The 20,439-nt window shown below is 45.3% G+C and overlaps 2 protein-coding genes and 2 long non-coding RNA genes across 5 annotated transcripts; 1 reads left to right on the top strand and 3 right to left on the bottom strand.

Annotated features, from left to right (window-relative positions):
• Positions 1 to 418: 418 nt before the first annotated feature.
• Positions 419 to 9,272, bottom strand: RAD1 (RAD1 checkpoint DNA exonuclease). Of its 2 annotated transcripts, none has more exons than XM_081213181.1 (6): positions 9,014 to 9,272; positions 8,055 to 8,317; positions 2,870 to 2,978; positions 2,510 to 2,768; positions 1,995 to 2,093; positions 419 to 833 (listed from the first exon to the last, which is right to left on the bottom strand). In XM_081213181.1, the coding sequence occupies exons 2-6, from the start codon at positions 8,250 to 8,252 to the stop codon at positions 650 to 652; spliced, it is 849 nt and encodes a 282-aa protein (XP_081069307.1). In that variant the 5' UTR covers positions 8,253 to 8,317; positions 9,014 to 9,272; the 3' UTR covers positions 419 to 649. The 2 variants fall into 2 exon arrangements, with proteins under 2 accessions (XP_081069307.1, XP_081069308.1); XM_081213182.1 differs by having other exon boundaries at positions 9,036 to 9,272.
• A 1,113-nt stretch (positions 9,273 to 10,385) lies between these two features.
• Positions 10,386 to 19,753, top strand: BRIX1 (biogenesis of ribosomes BRX1). Its single transcript, XM_081213142.1, has 10 exons — positions 10,386 to 10,597; positions 12,285 to 12,396; positions 13,007 to 13,050; positions 13,621 to 13,691; positions 14,319 to 14,368; positions 14,647 to 14,720; positions 14,815 to 14,865; positions 17,246 to 17,347; positions 18,322 to 18,447; positions 19,377 to 19,753. Exons 1-10 carry the CDS (start codon positions 10,433 to 10,435, stop codon positions 19,644 to 19,646), a joined length of 1,065 nt encoding a protein of 354 aa, XP_081069268.1. The 5' UTR covers positions 10,386 to 10,432; the 3' UTR covers positions 19,647 to 19,753.
• Positions 10,926 to 17,239, bottom strand: LOC308597391. The gene is made up of 3 exons (XR_014012923.1): positions 16,902 to 17,239; positions 12,586 to 12,712; positions 10,926 to 11,838 (listed from the first exon to the last, which is right to left on the bottom strand). It is a non-coding gene; the product is annotated as an uncharacterized lncRNA (long non-coding RNA).
• LOC308597388 lies at positions 17,451 to 19,402 on the bottom strand. Its single transcript, XR_014012916.1, has 2 exons — positions 19,263 to 19,402; positions 17,451 to 17,972 (listed from the first exon to the last, which is right to left on the bottom strand). It is a non-coding gene; the product is annotated as an uncharacterized lncRNA (long non-coding RNA).
• Positions 19,754 to 20,439: the final 686 nt, after the last annotated feature.

The raw sequence follows: 20,439 nt of genomic DNA, 5'->3' as shown, positions 1-20,439 counted from the left end.
ATGAAGGACAGTTTTGCAGATTTCTGGGGACACTGTTTCCCCGACATCAAGTAAGGTTGTGACTAGGCACCCAATGAATTAATGTGTAACATGTGAATAGGAGGGAAATCAAGGCCCAAATGTATAGTCATGTACTAAATCCAGAAATATTGCCTATTGACAGAAATATTGTCAAGCATGCCTCCTTGTTTCTCGGTCACATCCAATGTAAGCCCCAGCCAGCATGGTCAATGGTCAGGGATAATGGGAGCTGTAATCTAGCAAAATCTGAAAGGCCAGAGGTTGGGGGAAGCAGCTGTGCACCTCCCAGAAATTGCCAGCTTCTGATCCCCTGCCCAACTTCCACAGAGCACATAAAATATACTTAGGGTAATGATTAGGAAAAGTTGCATACCTCTGTGATATGTATTGTTTCCAGTGAAAGACATCAGAATGGTCGTTCTATATTTCTTGCCAAAAAAGCTTACACAATGACTCTTTCCAAACATATCAAGAGGCCAAATTATCCATCGCAATAGATCTTGCCTCTAAAACAGAGGTAAGTAAATCTCACAACTGGTTGTCCAAGCTTTCATTCATTGTTTTACAGCTGAACATCCAATATGGCTTTTAATAAAGGGGGAACAAAATAACAGTTTGTACTTCACAGCTAAATCTCTGCTTCAGTTACGTCCTCATCAGGGCAACAGTAAAACTCTACGAAGCAGATCTGTCCATCTTCGTTCCTGATCATGTATTGCAGTGAGAGAAAGCCTCTGTTATCTGTTCGAATAGACACCTTGCAGGATAAAACTAGTGCTTTAGTTGATGGCTTGAGTAATGCAATCTTATATCTGTAAAGAAGTAGGAGGAAGACAAGATGAAGTATTAAGGCAAAATAGTTGCTAATAGGTTGCTGCCAATTATCAGACACAAACTTATTGACAAAGATGAACTTACAGAAACAGCAATGTTTAAAATTTAATGTTAAATCAACAAAGGCAACACCTTTTGAGTACGTTCTCTAAAATACTTGAGCAAATAAAAAAACCCTCTATCAAAATAATGGTGATAAGGCAAACTGTCCCAGAGGAAACATGGTCTGTGTAGATCTATTGATAATCCTATCCAGGTCTGTTAAAGATGCATTTTTATGGGTGGATAAAGAACCGGAAATTCGCCTGCTAAAAGCAGCATTGTGCGGTTACTTGTTATAATTGGGGAGCAGGGTAGAATTCACTCACTTCCTGGATGATGGGATAATAAGGTTTTGGGAATTGGCCCACGTGTTTACAGGCGACTGATATTATAATAGTGAGCAAGGCAAAGGAACTAGAGAACTTATTTATTGAAAATAATGAGCAATTTGGAAACAATTTCACTCAAATGCAATATTTATGCATTTCCTTTTTTTGTGTGCATGTGTATTAGTATATATTTTTTAGTTTATCTGTATATCCAAGATCAATGCTATTATAATCCATAAAAGTGTATTTGCCTCTCACACTACACCATCAACAGATTTGCTGACCTAGTTCCCTGAGTTGGGGTTAAATCCCTAATGACTGAGTACAATCAGCATGGTCAGAGGGCACTGTCAATTATCTATATTGACTTGAGATGTTTTCTCATGAGTGATCTGTCTTCAAGCAACAGTACAGTGGTACGTTGGTTTAAGAACAGTCCTGTTTACGAACAATTCGGTTTACAAACTCCGTAAAACTGGAAGTAGTGTCCCAGTTTGAGAACTTTACCTCGGTTTAAGAACGGAATCTGAACGGAAAAGCACCAGCGGCGGGAGGCCTCATTAGGGAAAGCACGCCTTGGTTTAAGAACGGACTTCTGGAACGGATTAAGTTCGTAAACTGAGGTACCACTGTATAACCTTTCTGGCAGAGTACATGCAGCTTAGTTAATGCAAATAACCAACCATCATGTGATTGGTATTTGAACTTGAGTGGTAAGAACAGGACCAGTCACACCAAATGGTTATTGTATGGGCTACTCCAGCTCACCTGTTTGTCTGGCTTTGGTTACAGTGAAAGGCTTCAATTAAGTCTGAATCTTTAGGGTAGTCTAGATGTGTGCTTCCAGCATTCCCAAAAGTGGAGAGTCTGAAAGAGAAAATGGGAAAAATGCATTAGCTACCCTCAAACTCGCAGTTAAGTTTGTGATAGATGTCAGGCATGAATACAGGTCTTCCAAATCAAAGTCAAATTCAAATCCCAAGACCATCCCTAGATCTCACATAAGACATGTGTCTTGTACCATGAAACTGTCAATGAATTTGGCCAGTACTGTCCAGTACTGTTGCTTTTCAAATTCCCAGGAATAAATCTTCCTCCCCCCCTGCTACACTGAGATCCGTTTCAGATGCAAGGCAATGTGAATGCATATGTGCTTAACCACTGAGCTATGGCTCTGCCCTAAAGAGGGATATATTTATGCCAGAAACTTGTAGTGCATTCGAAATCACAGTCACAATACATGTAGTTATTGACTATCAAACTAGGATAGTTATTCCTAGTACCTCAAATTAGACTTTTCTAGAGATACGGTAATCTGCAATACTTCGCTGGACATATCTAGTTCAGAAAATGCCTCTCGAAGCCCCTCTGACTGCAGGATGATCTTATTGACAACATTTGTGCTGCAGAAATCAAAATCGAGGATCTCTTCTGGTTCCTGAGTGTTGATTTTGCATACAGTCACCACACCACCGTCCTCCAGGAAAAGCGTCAAAGGGTAACCATAACCCCGATAGCACATCCGGAGGGCTGTCTGAGTGCCTGCGATGAGGAAAGAAAGGTGTCTTTATTACAGTTATTCAATTTATTACCTGTCCATCTTGTCTACATAACCCATTAAAACACACACACAGAGGAAATACCTGACAAAGAACTTGTCCCAAATATGGTCAAGCAGTCTAGAAGGACAGCTAGATTGATTCTGAACATCACAGATTCTTCTTGTACCGTAAATTCTTGGAAAACCCCCGCCTGTAAATTAGAAAGACAGGAAACTGAAGACAAAAAGATTAAACTGTTGCACTGTTACAAAATACAACCCCTACCACTGAATTGAACTAAGCCTTGACAAACTGGCAACATGACGTGTCCTTTTAATTCAATTCAGTGTGGCAAGGCAAAAATTAAAGAGAATAGAGCTTTATATTATAAGAGTAGTAAGAAGCAAGCAGGAGATGCTAACTTGTAGAAGACTTGCGTGAGTGTTGGGAGGACCGCTCCCTTTCTGCCAACTCCATCTGGCCTAGGGGGCGGGGCCTGCATTCATCGCCACAGCATAAGAGGCCTGGGAGAGGCCTCCGGGACAAGACTGCTGGTGCTGCTGCTCGCGTGAGTGTTGGGAGGACCGCTCCCTTTCTGCCAACTCCATCTGGCCTAGGGGGCGGGGCCTGCATTCATCGCCACAGCATAAGAGGCCTGGGAGAGGCCCCGGGACAAGACTGCTGGTGCTGCTGCTCGCGTGAGTGTTGGGAGGACCGCTCCCTTTCTGCCAACTCCATCTGGCCTAGGGGGCGGGGCCTGCATTCATCGCCACAGCATAAGAGGCCTGGGAGAGGCCCCGGGACAAGACTGCTGGTGCTGCTGCTTGCGTGAGTGTTGGGAGGACCGCTCCCTTTCTGCCAACTCCATCTGGCCTAGGGGGCGGGGCCTGCATTCATCGCCACAGCATAAGAGGCCTGGGAGAGGCCTCCGGGACACGACTGCTGGTGCTGCTGCTCGCGTGAGTGTTGGGAGGACCGCTCCCTTTCTGCCAACTCCATCTGGCCTAGGGGGCGGGGCCTGCACTCATCGCCATAGCATAAGAGGCCTGGGAGAGGCCTCCGGGACACGACTGCTGGTGCTGCTGCTTGCGTGAGTGTTGGGAGGACCGCTCCCTTTCTGCCAACTCCATCTGGCCTAGGGGGCGGAGCCTGCATTCATCGCCATAGCATAAGAGGCCTGGGAGAGGCCTCCGGGACACGACTGCTGGTGCTGCTGCTTGCGTGAGTGTTGGGAGGACCGCTCCCTTTCTGCCAACTCCATCTGGCCTAGGGGGCGGAGCCTGCATTCATCGCCATAGCATAAGAGGCCTGGGAGAGGCCTCCGGGACACGACTGCTGGTGCTGCTGCTTGCGTGAGTGTTGGGAGGACCGCTCCCTTTCTGCCAACTCCATCTGGCCTAGGGGGTGGGGCCTGCACTCCTCGCCACAGCATAAGAGGTCTGGGAGAGGCCTCCGGGACACGACTGCTGTTGCTGCTTCGTGAGTGCTGGGAAGACCGCTCCCTCTCCTGCCAACTCCATCCGGCCTAGGGGGCGGGGCCTGCACTACCATCACAGTTTAGAGGACAGAGCAGCTACCGGCAGCAATGGACAAAATAGTTTTAAATGTTTTAATTGCTTTTAATTTGCAGCATCTTAAATGGGGGTTGTTGTTTTTTATAATATTATATTATTTCATTATCTGCTGCAAATGTTAAAGATGTTTTTATATATTTTAAGGTGTTTTAAAGGTGCTTTTATTGTTAACTTTGTTGTACCACCGTGAATGGTGGTTTTTATTTATGTATTTTTGTTTGTTCCATTTTGTTTTGTTTTTGGGGGTGGACACTGAGTGGGGCGGGGATTGGTTTTGTTTGGGCATAATTGTTTTGGTTGTTTTGTTTTCTATTTGTAAATGGAGGTTAGTATGAGGCTTGGGATTGCGACCGTGGAGGGGCGAGGGAGGTATGGCGGTGGGGGCAGATGTTATAGGCGAAGGGGATCGAGATATGGATATGCTCGTACCCCTTCCAATCTGCGCCCCATCCCGAGAGACGAGGGTAGGGCGAGCAAGGATTACTCACCTCCTTCACTGGTGTTGTGCAATGCCAGGTCTATAGGCAACAAAACTGCTACCCTGCGAGATTTCTTTATCTCGCAGGGAGTTGACCTGGCTTGTGTGACGGAGACCTGGGTGCGCGAAGGGGTAACTGTTACCTTACGAGAGATGGCGCCCCCGGGTTTCTCCGTCCTCCACCAGTCACGGACCGTGGGCCGGGGGGGAGGGGTGGCAGTATTAATCCGGGAAGATTGTTCTTTCAGGGCTCTACCATCGCCATCGATCCCCGGCATTGAATGTGTTGGCCTAGTGTGGGGCTCCAAGGAGAGCTTGGCTGTCTGGCTGGTGTACCGGCCACCTAGCGCACCAGCAGCCACCCTGTCAGGCCTGCTGGAGGCGGTGGCCGGCTGGGCCTTGGAGTTCCCTAACCTATTGGTATTGGGAGACTTCAACTTCCACGCTGATGCCACTCCCTCCTCACAGGCTCTGGACCTGGTGTCTTCCATGGCGACACTAGGGCTCTCCCAGTTTGTTTCGGGCCCCACACATCAAGCAGGCCACACGCTGGATTTGATCTTTGGCGCCGGTATAGATGTGATCATGTCTCCTTCGATGAAGGTGCCATGGTCTGATCACTACGCTCTGAAAGCCAGGATTGACTTTCCACCCCCACCCTGCTTAGGTGGCGAGCCGATTTGGGCTCGCCCGCGGAGGCTGATGGACCCGGATAGATTCCGTCAAGCCTTGCGGGACCTTGCTCCCCCTGGCGACTCATTGACTGAGCTTGTTGAGGGCTGGAATACCCAGCTCCTGGCAGCCATTGATGAGATCGCACCTAAGCGCCCTCTGCGACCCCGCAGAAACCGGGCTCCCTGGTTTACCGAGGAGCTTCGGAAAATGAAGCGGGACCTCAGACGGCTAGAGCGAGTATGGCGGGGTGCCCGTGACGGAGCCTCAAGAACATCTTATAGGGTTTTATGAAAACCTATGAGATGGCAGTGAAGGCTGCTAAGAAGTCTTACTTCGCGGCCTCCATTGCATCCGCTAGCTCTCGCCCGGCGCAATTATTTAGTATAATTCGGTCTTTAACGTCCCTTGAGGGACAGCCAAATTTAAATAACAATCTGACACACAGCTGTGAGGCATTTGCGAGCTTTTTTGCGGAGAAGGTCTTGTCGCTCCGCCATGACCTCCCTGCCAATTTGGATACAATAAAGGAACTGGAGGCCCCTCGACTGTCCTCGGGTCCAGTATTGGACCACTTTGACCGGATATCTCCAGCCGATGTGGACAGATTCCTCCAAGCTGGAAAGCCCACCACCTGTCCTCTTGACCCGTGCCCGTCATGGCTGATTAGAGCGTGTCCAGACGAGGTGCGGGGCCCCCTGGGGGATATCATCAATTTGTCCCTTGGCACCGGGATATTCCCAGGGGAACTGAAGGAGGCGGTGGTGCGTCCGCTCTTAAAGAAAACATCATTAGATCCCTCAGATCTATCCAATTACCGCCCGGTCTCGAATCTTCCATTCCTGGGTAAGGTGATTGAGAGAGTGGTTGCTGAACAGCTTGGTAGGTTTCTGGATGAAACATCTGCTCTGGACCCATTCCAGTCCGGCTTCCGTGCTGGTCATGGGACCGAGACGGCTCTGGTCGCCCTAACAGATGATCTCCGCAGGCAGCTGGATCGAGGCGGGTCAGGGCTGCTGATTCTTCTAGATCTGTCAGCAGCCTTTGACATGGTCGATCACGAACTCCTGGACCACCGCCTTGCCGACGTGGGGATCCAGGGCACAGTCCTTCAATGGCTGCGCTCGTTTCTCTCTGGTCGGGGACAGAGGGTGGCGCTTGGGGGGGAATTGTCATCACGCCACTCCTTGGTGTGTGGAGTGCCTCAGGGTGCAATTCTCTCCCCGATGCTTTTTAACATCTTTATGCGCCCCCTCGCCCAGCTTGTCCGGAGTTTTGGGCTGGGTTGCCATCAGTATGCTGATGACACCCAACTCTATCTGTTGATGGATGGCCATCCTGACTCGGCCCCAGACACACTGACCAGATGTCTGGAAGCTGTGGCTGGATGGTTACGTGGGAGCCGGTTGAAGTTAAATCCTTCGAAGACAGAGGTCCTCTGGCTGGGGCGGGACGATATGGGATCGAGGGGGCAACTCCCATCTCTTGCGGGGGTGCAATTAGTGCCAGCACCGTCCGTTAAGAGTTTGGGTGTAATCTTCGATACCTCCCTCTCTATGGAGTCGCAGATTACAGCTATAACAAAGGCGGCATTTTTTCATCTCCGCCAAGCTAAGCAGTTGGCCCCTTATCTCTCTCGTCCTGACCTAGCCACTGTGATCCATGCGACGGTCACCTCCAGACTGGATTATTGTAACTCGCTCTACGTGGGGCTGCCCTTGAGACTGACCCAGAAACTCCAGCGGGTGCAGAATGCCGCGGCGAGACTCCTTATGGGGTCTTCGCTGCGAGAGCACATTCATCCGGTATTATACCAGCTGCACTGGCTCCCGGTGGAGTACAGGATCAGGTTTAAGGTGCTGGTTTTAACCTTTAAAGCCCTATACGGCCTAGGACCCTCGTACCTACGGGACCGCCTCTCCTGGTATGCCCCACAGAGAAATCTACGGTCTGCAAATAATAACATCCTCAAGGTCCCAGGCCTCAGAGAGGTTAGGCTGGCCTCAACTAGAGCCAGGGCCTTCTCGGCTGCAGCTCCAAACTGGTGGAATGCTCTGTCAAAAGAGACTAGGGCCCTGCGGGACCTGACATCTTTCCGCAGGGCCTGCAAGACAGAGTTGTTCCGCCAGGCCTTTGGTCAGGGCGCAGCCTGACTCCCTCCTCTGGCAACCTACACATAATTCTGCTTAATTGGTTGCCATCAATTTGATTTAATTAATTTTTATAATGAAATATTTTTAGATTGTGTGATTATTTTACTGATTATTTGATTGTTGTTAGCCGCCCTGAGCCCGGCTTTGGCTGGGGAGGGCGGGATATAAATAAAATTTATTATTATTATTATTATTATACATTGCCAGATTGGGACAATGGCATGCTTTCAAATATTCTCTCACACAGAGAGAAATGTCTCTGAGAAATAACAGCAAGATTCTTTTAGTCTTTCATAATACTGCTTTCTCCTTTTGAAATGTCATAAGTTATCTAACATGTTTATTTATTTCTTCCAGCTAAATTAAAGCCTATTAGTACAATAAAAGGAAAGAAACTGTTGCCATCTAACCTGAATAAAAGCATTGGCTTGCAGAGACTTGGCATTTTCCACTGTGACCTTGAGTCCATTTGCAGTTGCGAAGCAGGTAGCGTGATCTTTAAAATGAACAGCTTTCAGGATGGTGGAGAGGTTTCTGACATTGTCAAGACTTGCAACCAGAACATTCTGCTCTTCACCTTGGGTTTCCCCTTGGGTTGAAAGGGGCATGGCTGGGATCTGTCACCCACCCAATGCCTCCTCCTCCAAGGGCAGAAACAAATCCCAAAGGAGACCTGCAGAACGCCAAATAACATTTTGAGTAAATTGAAAATGCTTCTAATGAATGCAACTTAAATATCATTAATTAACAACTGCATTAATATACCTGAGTAGGTTCTCTGTGCTGCACCAGAGAACACAACTGAATAATCCCCTAGTTTGACATTTGTGCTTGACAAGATCCAATTTTAGCTAAAAGTAACATATTTAAATCCAGCCCTATTATGCCTCTGGCTGCAGTACAAGCAGAGGAACTAAACCACATCTTATCATGCTACTCTGCCTGACATTATTCTCTCTCTATCTTACTAAAGTTGCCTGTCTACCTGTGATAAGATATTCAGCTGCTACTTTTGGAATAAACATTCACAAAATCTTTATTGGTAATATATAGATAAACTGAGGATCTTTACAATTTCATAACATGCAGATAAAAGCATAGGTTGAGAAACCAGAGATAGGAGCTGAGGGAAGTCGGGGGGAGGGAATGGGAGGGGGGCATATATTCACGGGGGGAGGGGTGGGGGGAAATGGGGGGAGGGAACAATGTGGATGATGTATTTTTGTTAAAATTATGGTGTTGAAATTCCTAATAAAAATATTATTTTAAAAAAGATGTTCAGCTGTTACAAAACCATTCATGCCCTTTAGACATCCTCAGGGTCTTCCCCATCCTCCCACCCAGCAAGCACAAAGATCCCCTTCCTTACCTCCCCGCAACGTCACACGCACTTAAGAGCAACACAGCAGGCAGAAACCCAACCGCTGCAATTTCTCCACGCGACAGGCAGAAACCCAACAGGTGCAGACTGCACTTGCACGTCCAGCACTGCAACAACCGCGCCGCTAAACATACCTAACAAGGCGTAAACCTCCCTGTCCCGCCTCAAGAGACCGGCCAATCGGCTATAGCTACGTAAGATCCGACTGCTTTACGACACGTCGTGACCACAGCTTCCGTTCTCAACTCGACCAATCGCTGGCAAGCGAAGTGTTAGTTGGATGCGACGATCGGTGTGAACGCTCACTAAAAAAATATATAAAAAAATTCCTTCCAGTAGCATCTTAAAGACCAACTATTTAGTTCTTGGTACCAAGAACTAAATAGTTGGTCTTTAAGGTGCTACTGGAAGGATTTTTTTTATTTTGACTATGGCAGACCAACACGGCTACCTATCTGTAACTAAAAAAAATAGGAACTCGCCATCAGCCATGAGCACAAGTCGGGGGATCACTCCGAACACTGATATCTCTATGGAGAGAAGCTTCCATCCTTTGCAGCGTTGCAGTATAGAGATTGGAAACTGTAGAGTAGCATGCTTCATTATAGGGATATGACACTTCCTGACTCATTTAATCTTTTGTAAACAAAAGATTGTAACAGCAAAAGGAAGGAGTTTGTCTGGTTTCGTGCCTATTGGTATCAAGCAGCTGCCTTCACGGTACAGTGGTACCTCGGGTTAAGAACTTAATTCGTTCCGTTCTTAACCTGAAACTGTTCTTAACATGAGGTACCACTTTAGCTAATGGGGCCTCCTGCTGCCGCTGCGCGATTCTGTTCTCATCCTGAAGCAAAGTCCTTAACCCGAGATAATATTTCTGGGTTAGCGGAGTCTGTAACCTGAAGCGTCTGTAACCCGAGGTACCACTGTACTGGCTGGTTAGAGCGTGGTGCTGATAACCGCAAAGCTGCGAGTTTAATCCTGCGTTGCAGGAGGTTGGACTTGGAGTACCCTCGGGATCCCTTCCAGTTCTACAGTTGTTTGATTCTATTATTCCTGTTCAGACAAGCCTGGCCCAGATGCTTAGAAAACAGGTTATTTTAACCTCTTTTAGTTATTTTAACCTCTGTGCGTTTTTAAAGTAGGGCTGAGAATTCCCCCTCGGTTTTTACTGCTCCTTCTGTTTCTTATAAGCCGCTTTGAGGTTTGTGTTTTTTAACAATCAAACGGTGTATAAATTCCACGAAACGATACAAATAAAAAATAACTCTCAACCCGGAAGTATGTGTGCGTGTGTTATCAGCGGAGGAGGTTCTCCTACTTCCGCTTCTCGGAAAATCCTAGAGAGGCTAAGGGGGACCGACTTCCGGTTGGTGCGACTTCCGGCGGCGCTTTGAGCGTGCGAAGATGGCTGCAGCCAAGAGGCAGCGTGGAGCTGGCAAGGGAGCCCCGGCAGAGCCAAGGAGGAAACGCGCCAAGAGAGCTCCGGGGGCAGAGGGCGAGGGCCAAGGCCCGTCCGCTGATGCCACCCCGGGGCCGGATGAGCATGTCGTCCCGGCCCCGGTCTCGCAGGTGAGGAGAGTAAGAGGGGGACCTGGACTTGGCCGCGCGGGGTGTGTGGCGGCTGTGCTCCTCGTGGAACAAAGGTGCCCCTGAGCATATAACAATAATAATAATAATAATAATATAATAATATAATAATAATAATTTGTTATTTATACCCTGCCCGTCTGGCTGGGTTTCCCCAGCCACTCTGGGCGGCTTCCAACAAAACACTAAAATACAGTAACCTATTAAACATTAAAAACTTCCCTGAACAGGGCTGCCTTCGGATGTCTTCTAAAAGTTTGGTAGTAATTTTTCTCTTTGACATCTGGTGGGAGGGTGTTCCACAGGGCGGGTGCCACTACCGAGAAGGCCCTCTGCCTCGTTCCCTGTAACTTGGCTTCTCGCAGTGAGGGAACCGCCAGAAGGCCCTCGGTGCTGGACCTCAATGTCCAGGTAGTGACGCTCCTTCAGGTATACTGGACCGAGGCCGTTTAGGGCTTTAAAGGTCAGCACCAACACTTTGAATTGTGCTTGGAAACATACTGGGAGCCAGTGTAGGTCTTTCAAGACCGGTGTTATGTGGTCTCGGCAGCCACTCCCAGTCACCAGTCTAGCTGCCGCATTCTGGATTAGTTGTAGTTTCCAGGTCACCTTCAAAGGTAGCCCCACATAGAGCACATTGCAGTAGTCCAAGCGAGAGATAACCAGAGCATGCATCACTCTGGCGAGACAGTCCGCAGGCAGGTAGGGTCTCAGCCTGCGTACCAGGTGGAGCTGATAAACAGCTGCCCTGGACACAGAATTGACCTGTGCCTCCATGGACAGCTGTGAGTCCAGAATGACTTCAGGGGCACAGTTACCTCATTCAGGACCAGGGGGTCCCCCACACTCGCCCGCCTCCTGTCCCCCCAAAACAGTACTTCTGTCTTGTCAGGATTCAACCTCAATCTGTTAGCCGCCATCCATCCTCCTGCTGCTTCTTAGATAACAGGGGTCTTTTTCCAGCGCAGCCCTGGGCATGTTTGCTCATCAGTGAGTTCCATGGGGCTTCGTTTCTGGACTGCTGCCTTCATCAATTTACCAACGAGATCTCCTTACACACACTTCGAGTGGTGGGACCGGGCGACATAATAATGTCACCTTGCAAATGGGGTCTTAAGTTCTCCGGTTCTTCAAGGACTTGGTTGTTCGGTACAGTGGCGCCTGCCCTTCAGAACTCCCCGCATATTGAGATCCACACAGGTGCTTTCACTGCACTCCGGCACCTGTTGAAAACATTCGTGTTCAGACAAGGCTTAGCCAGATGCTTAGAAATGTTTTAGCGTTTAACTTTTGCATGTTTCTAAAATAGGGTTGTGAATTTTTCTAGATGAGTGGGGTATTTTTGTTTTTTTCAGTCAAGTGTATAAATTCTATGAAATGTTAAAAACTGCTGTGGTGTTCAGCTTTTAGTAGGCTGTGCGATCCTGCGCATATCAGGTCATACAATACATAGGCTTTTGAAACGTATTGGGAATGTAATGAAATGGCTGTTTTCTGAAGAAGAGTTTTCTGCATTAAAATGGCTTTTGCCCAAAAATATCAGCTTCACTGCTCCCATTTTATAGACTAATAACTGCGGCTGTGACATGCCTGAAACTATCCAGAGAATTAATGATTGAGGTAATCTGTTGTTGTTTGTTCCCTTCTCATTAATACTTTTGTCTTTCAGGGCAAATGGAAAAACAAAGAGAGAGTTCTCATTTTCTCTTCCAGAGGAATCAATTTTAGGACAAGGCATCTCATGAAAGACTTAAGAACAATGATGCCCCATGCTAAAGCAGGTATTTTTTTATTTTACCTGTCTTCTCTGTCTTGTTCTAACAAGTTCACTGTTTCTACTCACGTAGAACTGTCCAAATCTAAATAACAACGACCGGCTTATCAAAAACACTGGTATGTGAAGCAAAATGAATGTAATAATTATACTGTAGTTAAGCATTACTGTTTTCTAGCTGTGTAAAGTTTCTTACCTTAACATTTTTCTGTTGTAGTAAAAGTTGTGATAAGCAGCATATTGATACAGGTCCTCTTCAGCCTAAGTTGGTGTGTGCTGCTTTTCTTCCAATCCAGCTGTTGGGAGTGCATATATCAAGCCACCTTCAAAAGCAGAATTATATTGGTGATCTGCTGATAGGCAGATTATTTTTTTAAAGGCAAAATTTAGTACTCTGTGCATACAACCTTAGCTGCTGGATTGGGAAGAGGAATCCTTGGGCACAGGGCTTGCTTATATCTAGTGTCTGAGGTAGGGATACATGTGCAGAACTCGGCTGGAGCAGAGCAACTTTTAGCAGTAATTTCAAAGAGTTCTAAGAAGTGTAGGTGAAATTACTTACCAGGATGTTTTGGCGATCGTTACACATACATTGTTTAATTTCATTTGTTTTCCAGACACTAAAATGGACAGGAAAGATAAGCTGTTTGTAATTAATGAGGTAAGTTATGACGCCCCTGTTTTGCCTAAGACTAACCATTATATGTCCTGGCTTTGGGGATTTGAATCCAGCTATTAACCCAAAGCTTGGTACCTCAGTGGCTGCTTTCTCAAGGTGTAACAATAAATAATTTCATGTTTAGAATAGTGCAGTGAACTGTATCTCCTTTGATTGACTCTCATGGCACCGTGCAGAAAGTGGTCCTGTTCAGGCATTACAGTAATCTGGAGCCAGAACATTGGAGCAGGGGGAGTGGGAATGACCCTATTGGTTTACCCCCATGAGTTAGAGGGAGACTGTCTGCAGTGAGGTGTCCTTTAATTGTGTAGGATCCTTGTGTGTTGTAGAATCCTTATTTTATGGGGTTTTGCATTGTGCTGGAGGCCTCCACACCTATAAACAGGCTTCCTGCCACAAGCACCTTCCAACTCGCAGCCGGCACAATTGTCCCTGCTCATGTGTTCAGTTTCCAAATTGCTGTAAGTATACTTAGGAAAAAGAAACTTTTGATTTGCACTGGAAAAACTACAATGTTTCAGATTACGGAACTATTTTTTGTGCTTCATGCAGGTCTGCGAAATGAAAAATTGCAATAAATGCATATTTTTTGAAGCAAAGAAGAAACAGGATCTTTATGTGTGGTGAGAAAAACTTTAAATCAGAATATATTTTCCCTGTGTGTTCTAATTTCTGACATCCATAGATGAGTGCAAAGTGGATAGGTAGGAATATTCTCATCATTTGGGTTTCCAGGCCACCATTCTTGAATGGACTTCTGGAAACTATTTATTATTCTGTAAATTATAGGTTCTGTAAACTACTGGGGGGGGATGACAAATTATTAGGGAAAAATAATAACACAATCCACTTGTACCAGCAGTGGAAAATTGGCAAGACACACCCAGCTCCTTCTATCACTTTCTGTGTCCTCTGCCCTGTTCCATGCAACAAGTTAGGTGCTGTTCTTTACCTGACAGGCAAAAGTTTAGATATGAACAAGAATCTCTGGATTCCTAGTCTGGAACTGTCTCCTGTGACATTGTCAAGATCCAATAAACTCAGAGAAACTTGGCAGGGGCTTATCAGGGCACCTGGGGACAGTTCCCTCTTAACCAGATGAGTTCTTATTTGCAAGGTTTTCAAGCTGTTCTAGCTGGATAGGAATTTTGTGTGTAACACTCCATTAACATCACTGATACTCAACCACTCTAATGTTTCAAGCATAACTTCAATTGGGGATTTCTTTCTTTCCCTCTTGTCTATTTCAGGCTTTCAAATGCCCCCCATGGACCATCAGCAAAGTTTCTAGTACAGAATAGTAAGTTCAAATATTTGATTGAATATCTTTGATTGCTGTTGGCTTGTTTTTACTCCTTCCTGAATGATCCTACAAAGACACACATCTGGTCTTCTGTTGTAACCTATGGTTAAAACATTAAAGACTGACCTGACTGACTGGCTTAATGTCTGGAAGATGTTAATATTACATACTTCAATCACTGCTGTTCTGCTTCTGTTTTAACATTTGAAAATGTTTTTGTTGTTGTTGAACAATAAAATCTTGACTTGACATAGCTCTACTTAATATCACTGCAGTTCACACTCTGGCCGAGCTGAAAATGACTGGGAATTGTTTGAGAGGCTCCCGACCCATTCTGTCTTTTGATAAGGCGAGTATCGATCTCTTAGGATATCATACTACCTTCTGTTATCTTATGATCAGTATTTTTTTTTGCCGATTTCTAAAGTACTTTCTCCCCACAGACTTTTGACCAGGAGCCACATTATGCTGTGCTGAAAGAGCTGTTCATTCAGGTCGGTATATGGCAGTGTTTATAAGTTAATTCTCCCATTTTTAAAATAGCAGGTGCTTTTTTGCCATAGGATAGCTTGATCCTTGTGCACCTTGATGTGGCAATGGCAACTTGTGGGTTCCTCAGATTGGTAGGTCGTAGCCAACTGAGTTTCCTCAGAGTAAACCCATTGACATCAATGACTAACTTGGGGTTCATTGTTTTCATTGAGTCTGCTCTGAGGCGAACCGAGTTGGAATCAACCCAGCAGTGCCGAAACTCATTTGACAAAATGATAAGCCCTATCTCTTGAGCCAGTACACATTTCTTAGCTGGTGCTGTGGTTGAAGGGGCTGTGGGTTTTGCATGTGAATGTTTTTGTTTGTTTGTTTGTTTGTTTGTTTGTTCCAAGAGTAGTTTAAGAGAGATGGAGAGAACCGGGTGGCATTTATTTAAAACATTGTAAACCTCATTTTTTACCCTGAAAGTCTCCTACAGCTACTTAAAATATAGAACCAAGAGACTGATTTATAAAACCCCTGCTCACGAATGGAACACACTCAAACAGGGTGGAAAGGGTGAAATGGCTGCTGAGTGATACTGATGACTTCGTAACTTATAAAGTAGCACTATATGCGCTGGCAGCTAAGATCAGGAGAAAAGATCTAGATAAAATAGCGGTCAATTGCAAAGGTGATTTGGACATTTAAGCTGGCACATTCTACCTGATAACCCCTTGCTATTCTATTGTATGCAACAAATAATTCTTAGGAGACGTGAGTGTGGTTTACTGTATTTGCAGTGCCTAATATTTTTATGGGTTTTATGGTTTTTGCTGCTTTTCTTTTTGTTCCCTTTGTGAATGATGCCATGGCCTTTGGCTAGTGCAATAAAGTATATGAAGATGATGATGAAAATATTAGTGGTAAGGCATTGGCTTATGCAGGTGGCTCTCATACGTTCTCATACACATAAAGCCAAAATTGCAAGGTCAAAACACATTGGGGTGCAATAGGGGGAGGGATTGCCAAAGTTTTCCCAGACACCCACCCCTTTTCTGCCCACTTTTTATTTTTTTGCGGACAAGTTAAATGTGTGTAAGTTGCAAATCACCTGTAATCCATTTAGTGAATAACATTATTCAGTGTTTCTCTCCCACAATCCTCAGCAGTGTTCTTTCAATAGAAAAGAGCTACAGGGCTTCTAAGTTGTCACTCTTTAAATCTAATGCTGGTGCCAGCAGAGAAACAGCACTAAACTGAACGCGGAAAATATACTTTTCAACGTGTTGGATAAATCTCTGCCTCCAGTTCTTCCAGTATTCATGTTTGTGCTTCAAGCTGAGCTGCATGCTAATCATTCACATTACGCTTTGGAAGACTTGGTCCATAAGTACAGTTCCAAAATGGAGGATTGGCACTTAAAAATAGCCCAGTTGACCAAGCTAGGTAGAAGTTTCACCTCCATTTCCACCAGAATGGTTCTGAAGGAATGGGTTTCTGTGTAGCAAGTTTAAAACTGACTCAACCCCCCCCCCCTTTGTTCTTTCAAAAGAGAGAACTTTTAAATGCGTAAAACTTGAACTATTGAGCAAAACCATAATAAGGACACAGCTGCATAAACAGTTCTGTCCTTTATCAGGACAGGCAAGGGATGGCCTTGGCTCTCCAGGGGAACAATGAAAACGCGTCAGAACTTTATCTTATGTGCTGACCACAAAATACGCACAAGACCAGTGTCCGGGGAAAACGCCAAAAGCGTGTTCCCGGAGATTATGACGTCCTCCCAGATAAGAGTAGGAAGAGGAAGATCCTTTTATGGTCAGAAGTACAGGAAGGAAGATCCTTTTGTGGTTGAGAGTACCAGAGCAGGAACATATGTGATGTCAACCTGCGTACGTAGGCCGACGTGGTTGGGCTCCTAGGGGAGGAGTGAGAGGGTGCCTGGAGGATATATAAACTGCATGAAACCTGTCATTTCTTTGGACTTGCTGGGGACTAATCATGCAAGTGCCTTCTGCTATCCGGAGAGCAGAATAAACTCTTTCTTTGAACCAACCTCGGTGTCATTTTGACTTCCTTCCTCCTGTCCCGGAGCAACGCAGACCCAATCGGTGAACTCCAATAAGGCTACAGTTCAGATGTCTCCTCTGGTCACTGCATTGCGATAGAAGCATGTTGATGCAAAGGCTGTAACCATTCTGTGACAAAAACCAAGAATGACCAAATCTAATACAACACAGATGTAATCTATGACAGCAGAGCAGCTTACAGCCTGATTGTGTGATGAACAAATTGTGTTAGCACCACACAGAGTGAACTATGCAGTGCCCACCCAGAATTGTGCTGAATCTTTTGATCATATGGATTGCTTTAAAAAGTTGTCGTTTTTCACCCTGCCAGATTTTTGGTACTCCTCTGTATCATCCCAAAAGCCAGCCTTTTGTAGATCACGTCTTCACATTCTCCATAACAGACAAGAGGATTTGGTTTCGAAATTACCAGGTAATTTGCCTATGCTTTGCCCGTGGGATGATGTAATCAAAACACCCACGACCACCCCGGGATCTATATGCAATGTCTTAAACTGAAAAATGCTTTGTGAACATTTTCTTGAAATCTGAGGGCTTATTAGACTTGTTCGCATATTGAACCATAGCTGATTAGAATACACCTCTCTCCTAATATAAGACATTTTAAGATGGGTTTGCTAGTAACTTAGCTTGACACATAAAGGGTCAAAACTCAAATGCCAAATTCTCCTAGACCCAGATAATCTTCCACAGTGCAGAATTTGTGCATATGGCAGGCACATTGATTTTGGGTCACTTGATTTTGGATTACATTTAGCATTTTCACAAGTGCCTATTATTTCCCTTAAAATTCTGAGAATGAAGTTATCATTCAAGAGTTTAACTGCAAGTCCTTGAGGCGGTAGAATGAAGAAACACACTTAAGTCATGAGTGATATCTGGTCAATAGTTGAAAGAGTGTTTTGGGGTTGTGGAAGGACTTGAGTATTCCACAGGCTCCGTGGTAAGGAAGCTACACTCATCATGCCTCCCTTTTTATTTTCCATGGGCTCCTGTTCTTCAGTCCTACATGCCTGTTGGTTGTACTCAGACTGTTTCTACAAAGAGCAAAAGTTTACAGGTTTACAAAAAGGACACAATTCCATTCTGAAACAAAAAGAGGCAACCCTTATATTGATATGATTGTGCAAGCTGTGGCTTTAGTGGCTCTTACTTCCCACAAACAATCTCCATATTCTAGCCCATTTTTCTTATCGGGGTCAGCTCAGGTTGATTCGATCCACTGGAGTGTCTGAGTACACAAAAGCCATTAAGCTGCTATATAACACAGCCAGAGGGAATCTTGCACCAGTACTGGGTATTTTAAGGTGCCTGCGGCAGTTGTGCACCTGTATGGTAGAAAAAAGGTTATTTTGCACTGAAATATCAAATGTTTCAACTCTGCAGATAATAGAAGATGGAGCCCTGGTAGAAATTGGGCCGCGCTTTGTCTTAAACCTTATCAAGATCTTCCAGGGCAGCTTTGGAGGACCAACCCTGTATGAAAATCCTCATTACCAGTCTCCAAATATGGTAATACTATTTTTAATACTCTAAAGACTACACTCTTCAGTTAGCTTATTCCTCTGCTTACTGTGACAACGCTGTTAATGTGATCCTTTCGTAAAATGTTGTTAGTAACTCTCTCCACCCACAACAGTCCAATCCACTGGGTTCTCGGCAGAAGGCTTTAACCACCCCACTAGTTAGTATTCTGTGATGACTTTTGGCCTCAGGCTTGTGTTGCCTCTGGAGTACAAAGGTCGGCTTTGACTTCGTTGCTGTGGGCTTTACTGCACTTGCCATGCCCCCTCTTCCGAAACAAAAAGTTGGTGCAGGGGTTGAGACAGTGAAATTGCATCAATGCAAAAGGCTTAAGACAATGCTGTACTGTGTGATACTGCACTGGTGTTTCATTATCTGCTTCTTTGCCTCGTGCAGCAGAATGTAAGCCCTGTGGATAGCTCAGTCGGTAGAGCATGAGACTCTTAATCTCAGGGTCGTGGGTTCAAGCCTCACGTTGGGCAAAATATTTCTGCATTGCAGGGGGTTGAACTAGATGACCCTTGTGGTCCCTTCCAACTCTGCAGTTCTATGATTCTAAGTCCAGACAGTGGTTTCTAAGTTGTATGGCTAACTGGAGTTGCTGTGAATGTTCAGCAACCACTAATGCTAACCCATTAAAATATATTGGTTGCAGAATTTATATAGTGAGGGGCTGTGGTTTATGCTTTGCATATGGAAGGTGCCAGATTAAATCGTGGGCACGTCTGGGCAGGGCATGGGGGAAATCCTTTCCAAAACTTTGGAGAGCTGCTGTCAGTTAATGTACAGAGCTCTGAGCTTACATGGGCTAGTGGTTCAACGGCACCAGGCAGCTTCCTCGTGGGTTTGGTCTCCTCTTGTACCTCCAACACTTGTATTTTTGTGTAGCCATGCTAATTGTATTCTTCTGCTTCCAGCATCGCCGGGCAATAAGACTAGCCACAGCTGCAAAATTCAGAGAGAAGCAACAATTGAAAGAGCTACAGAAACTGAAGAAGAAGGAAGAGAAGCCGCTGATTCCTGAAGATCCAACAGAAGTTGTTTTTGAAACGCCAGCTGAGGAAAAGCCCGAGGAAATACAACTAGTGAAGCCAGAGCCCAAAATGAGCTTGAAGAAGAAAAAGAAAAACAAACTACACCAGCGCTCGAGGAAGCTGAAGAGAAAACTTGGTGGAATTGGAGTCTAAAACATTTAAAAAGGGGACTCAATAATACAACCATTTAAACAGCTTTTACTACTTTTTTGTAACCGGTTTGTGTACAGTAACTTTATAAACTATGTCTTCATCATTGATTATGGGCTAGTTTTGTAATATCTTCCAAGTAACATTTCTGATAGTGCCCTTTAACACGGTATCTTAAAACACTTAAAGAAAAGGTGATGTGTGGAGAAGGGTAGCAGTATCTCTGCGGTTGTTCAACAGGAACCCACTGACTGGGACAAACCAAATATCCACCTGGACCGGTTTTCTGAAAAAAAAGCTGCAGCCAAGTCAGGAGAACATTGTACATTAAGAAAACTTGAAGACTTGCTCTTCATTTGGTTAGATGGTTTTTAATGTCCTTGTGAGAAAAGGCAACAGCACAAAGGTAGTTAGAAGTTCCTCTTACACTCTCCAGCAGCCGGCTTGTGTGTCAGCCCACTGCCATTCTCCATCAGTGCCATATGCAATAGTGTTGTGCAGAATCCTGTGCCCATAGCCTTTTGGGGAAGGTAGTCATTGCTGGTGTTCTTTATGCAGCACATAGTTAAGCTATGGAACTCACTTCCAAAGGGGCAGTGATAACTACCAACTTGGACGGCTTTAAAGGAGAATTAGACAAATTCATGTTCAACAACACCTCTCTGAATACCAGTTGCTGGCAACTGAAAGTGGGCAGAGTGTTGTTGCACCCATGTCCAGCTTGAAGGCCACATGGGCATCTGACTGGCCACTGTGAGAACTCTTATACCCCTCAATTTTTTTGGGATTGTGGCTC

The sequence above is a fragment of the Podarcis bocagei genome (assembly GCF_964188305.1).
Source record: "Podarcis bocagei genome assembly, chromosome: 11".
In the NCBI taxonomy this organism is placed as follows: Eukaryota; Metazoa; Chordata; class Lepidosauria; order Squamata; family Lacertidae; genus Podarcis; species Podarcis bocagei.
Note: the sequence above shows the minus strand (reverse complement) of the source record. Positions and strands in the feature narration are given on the sequence as shown.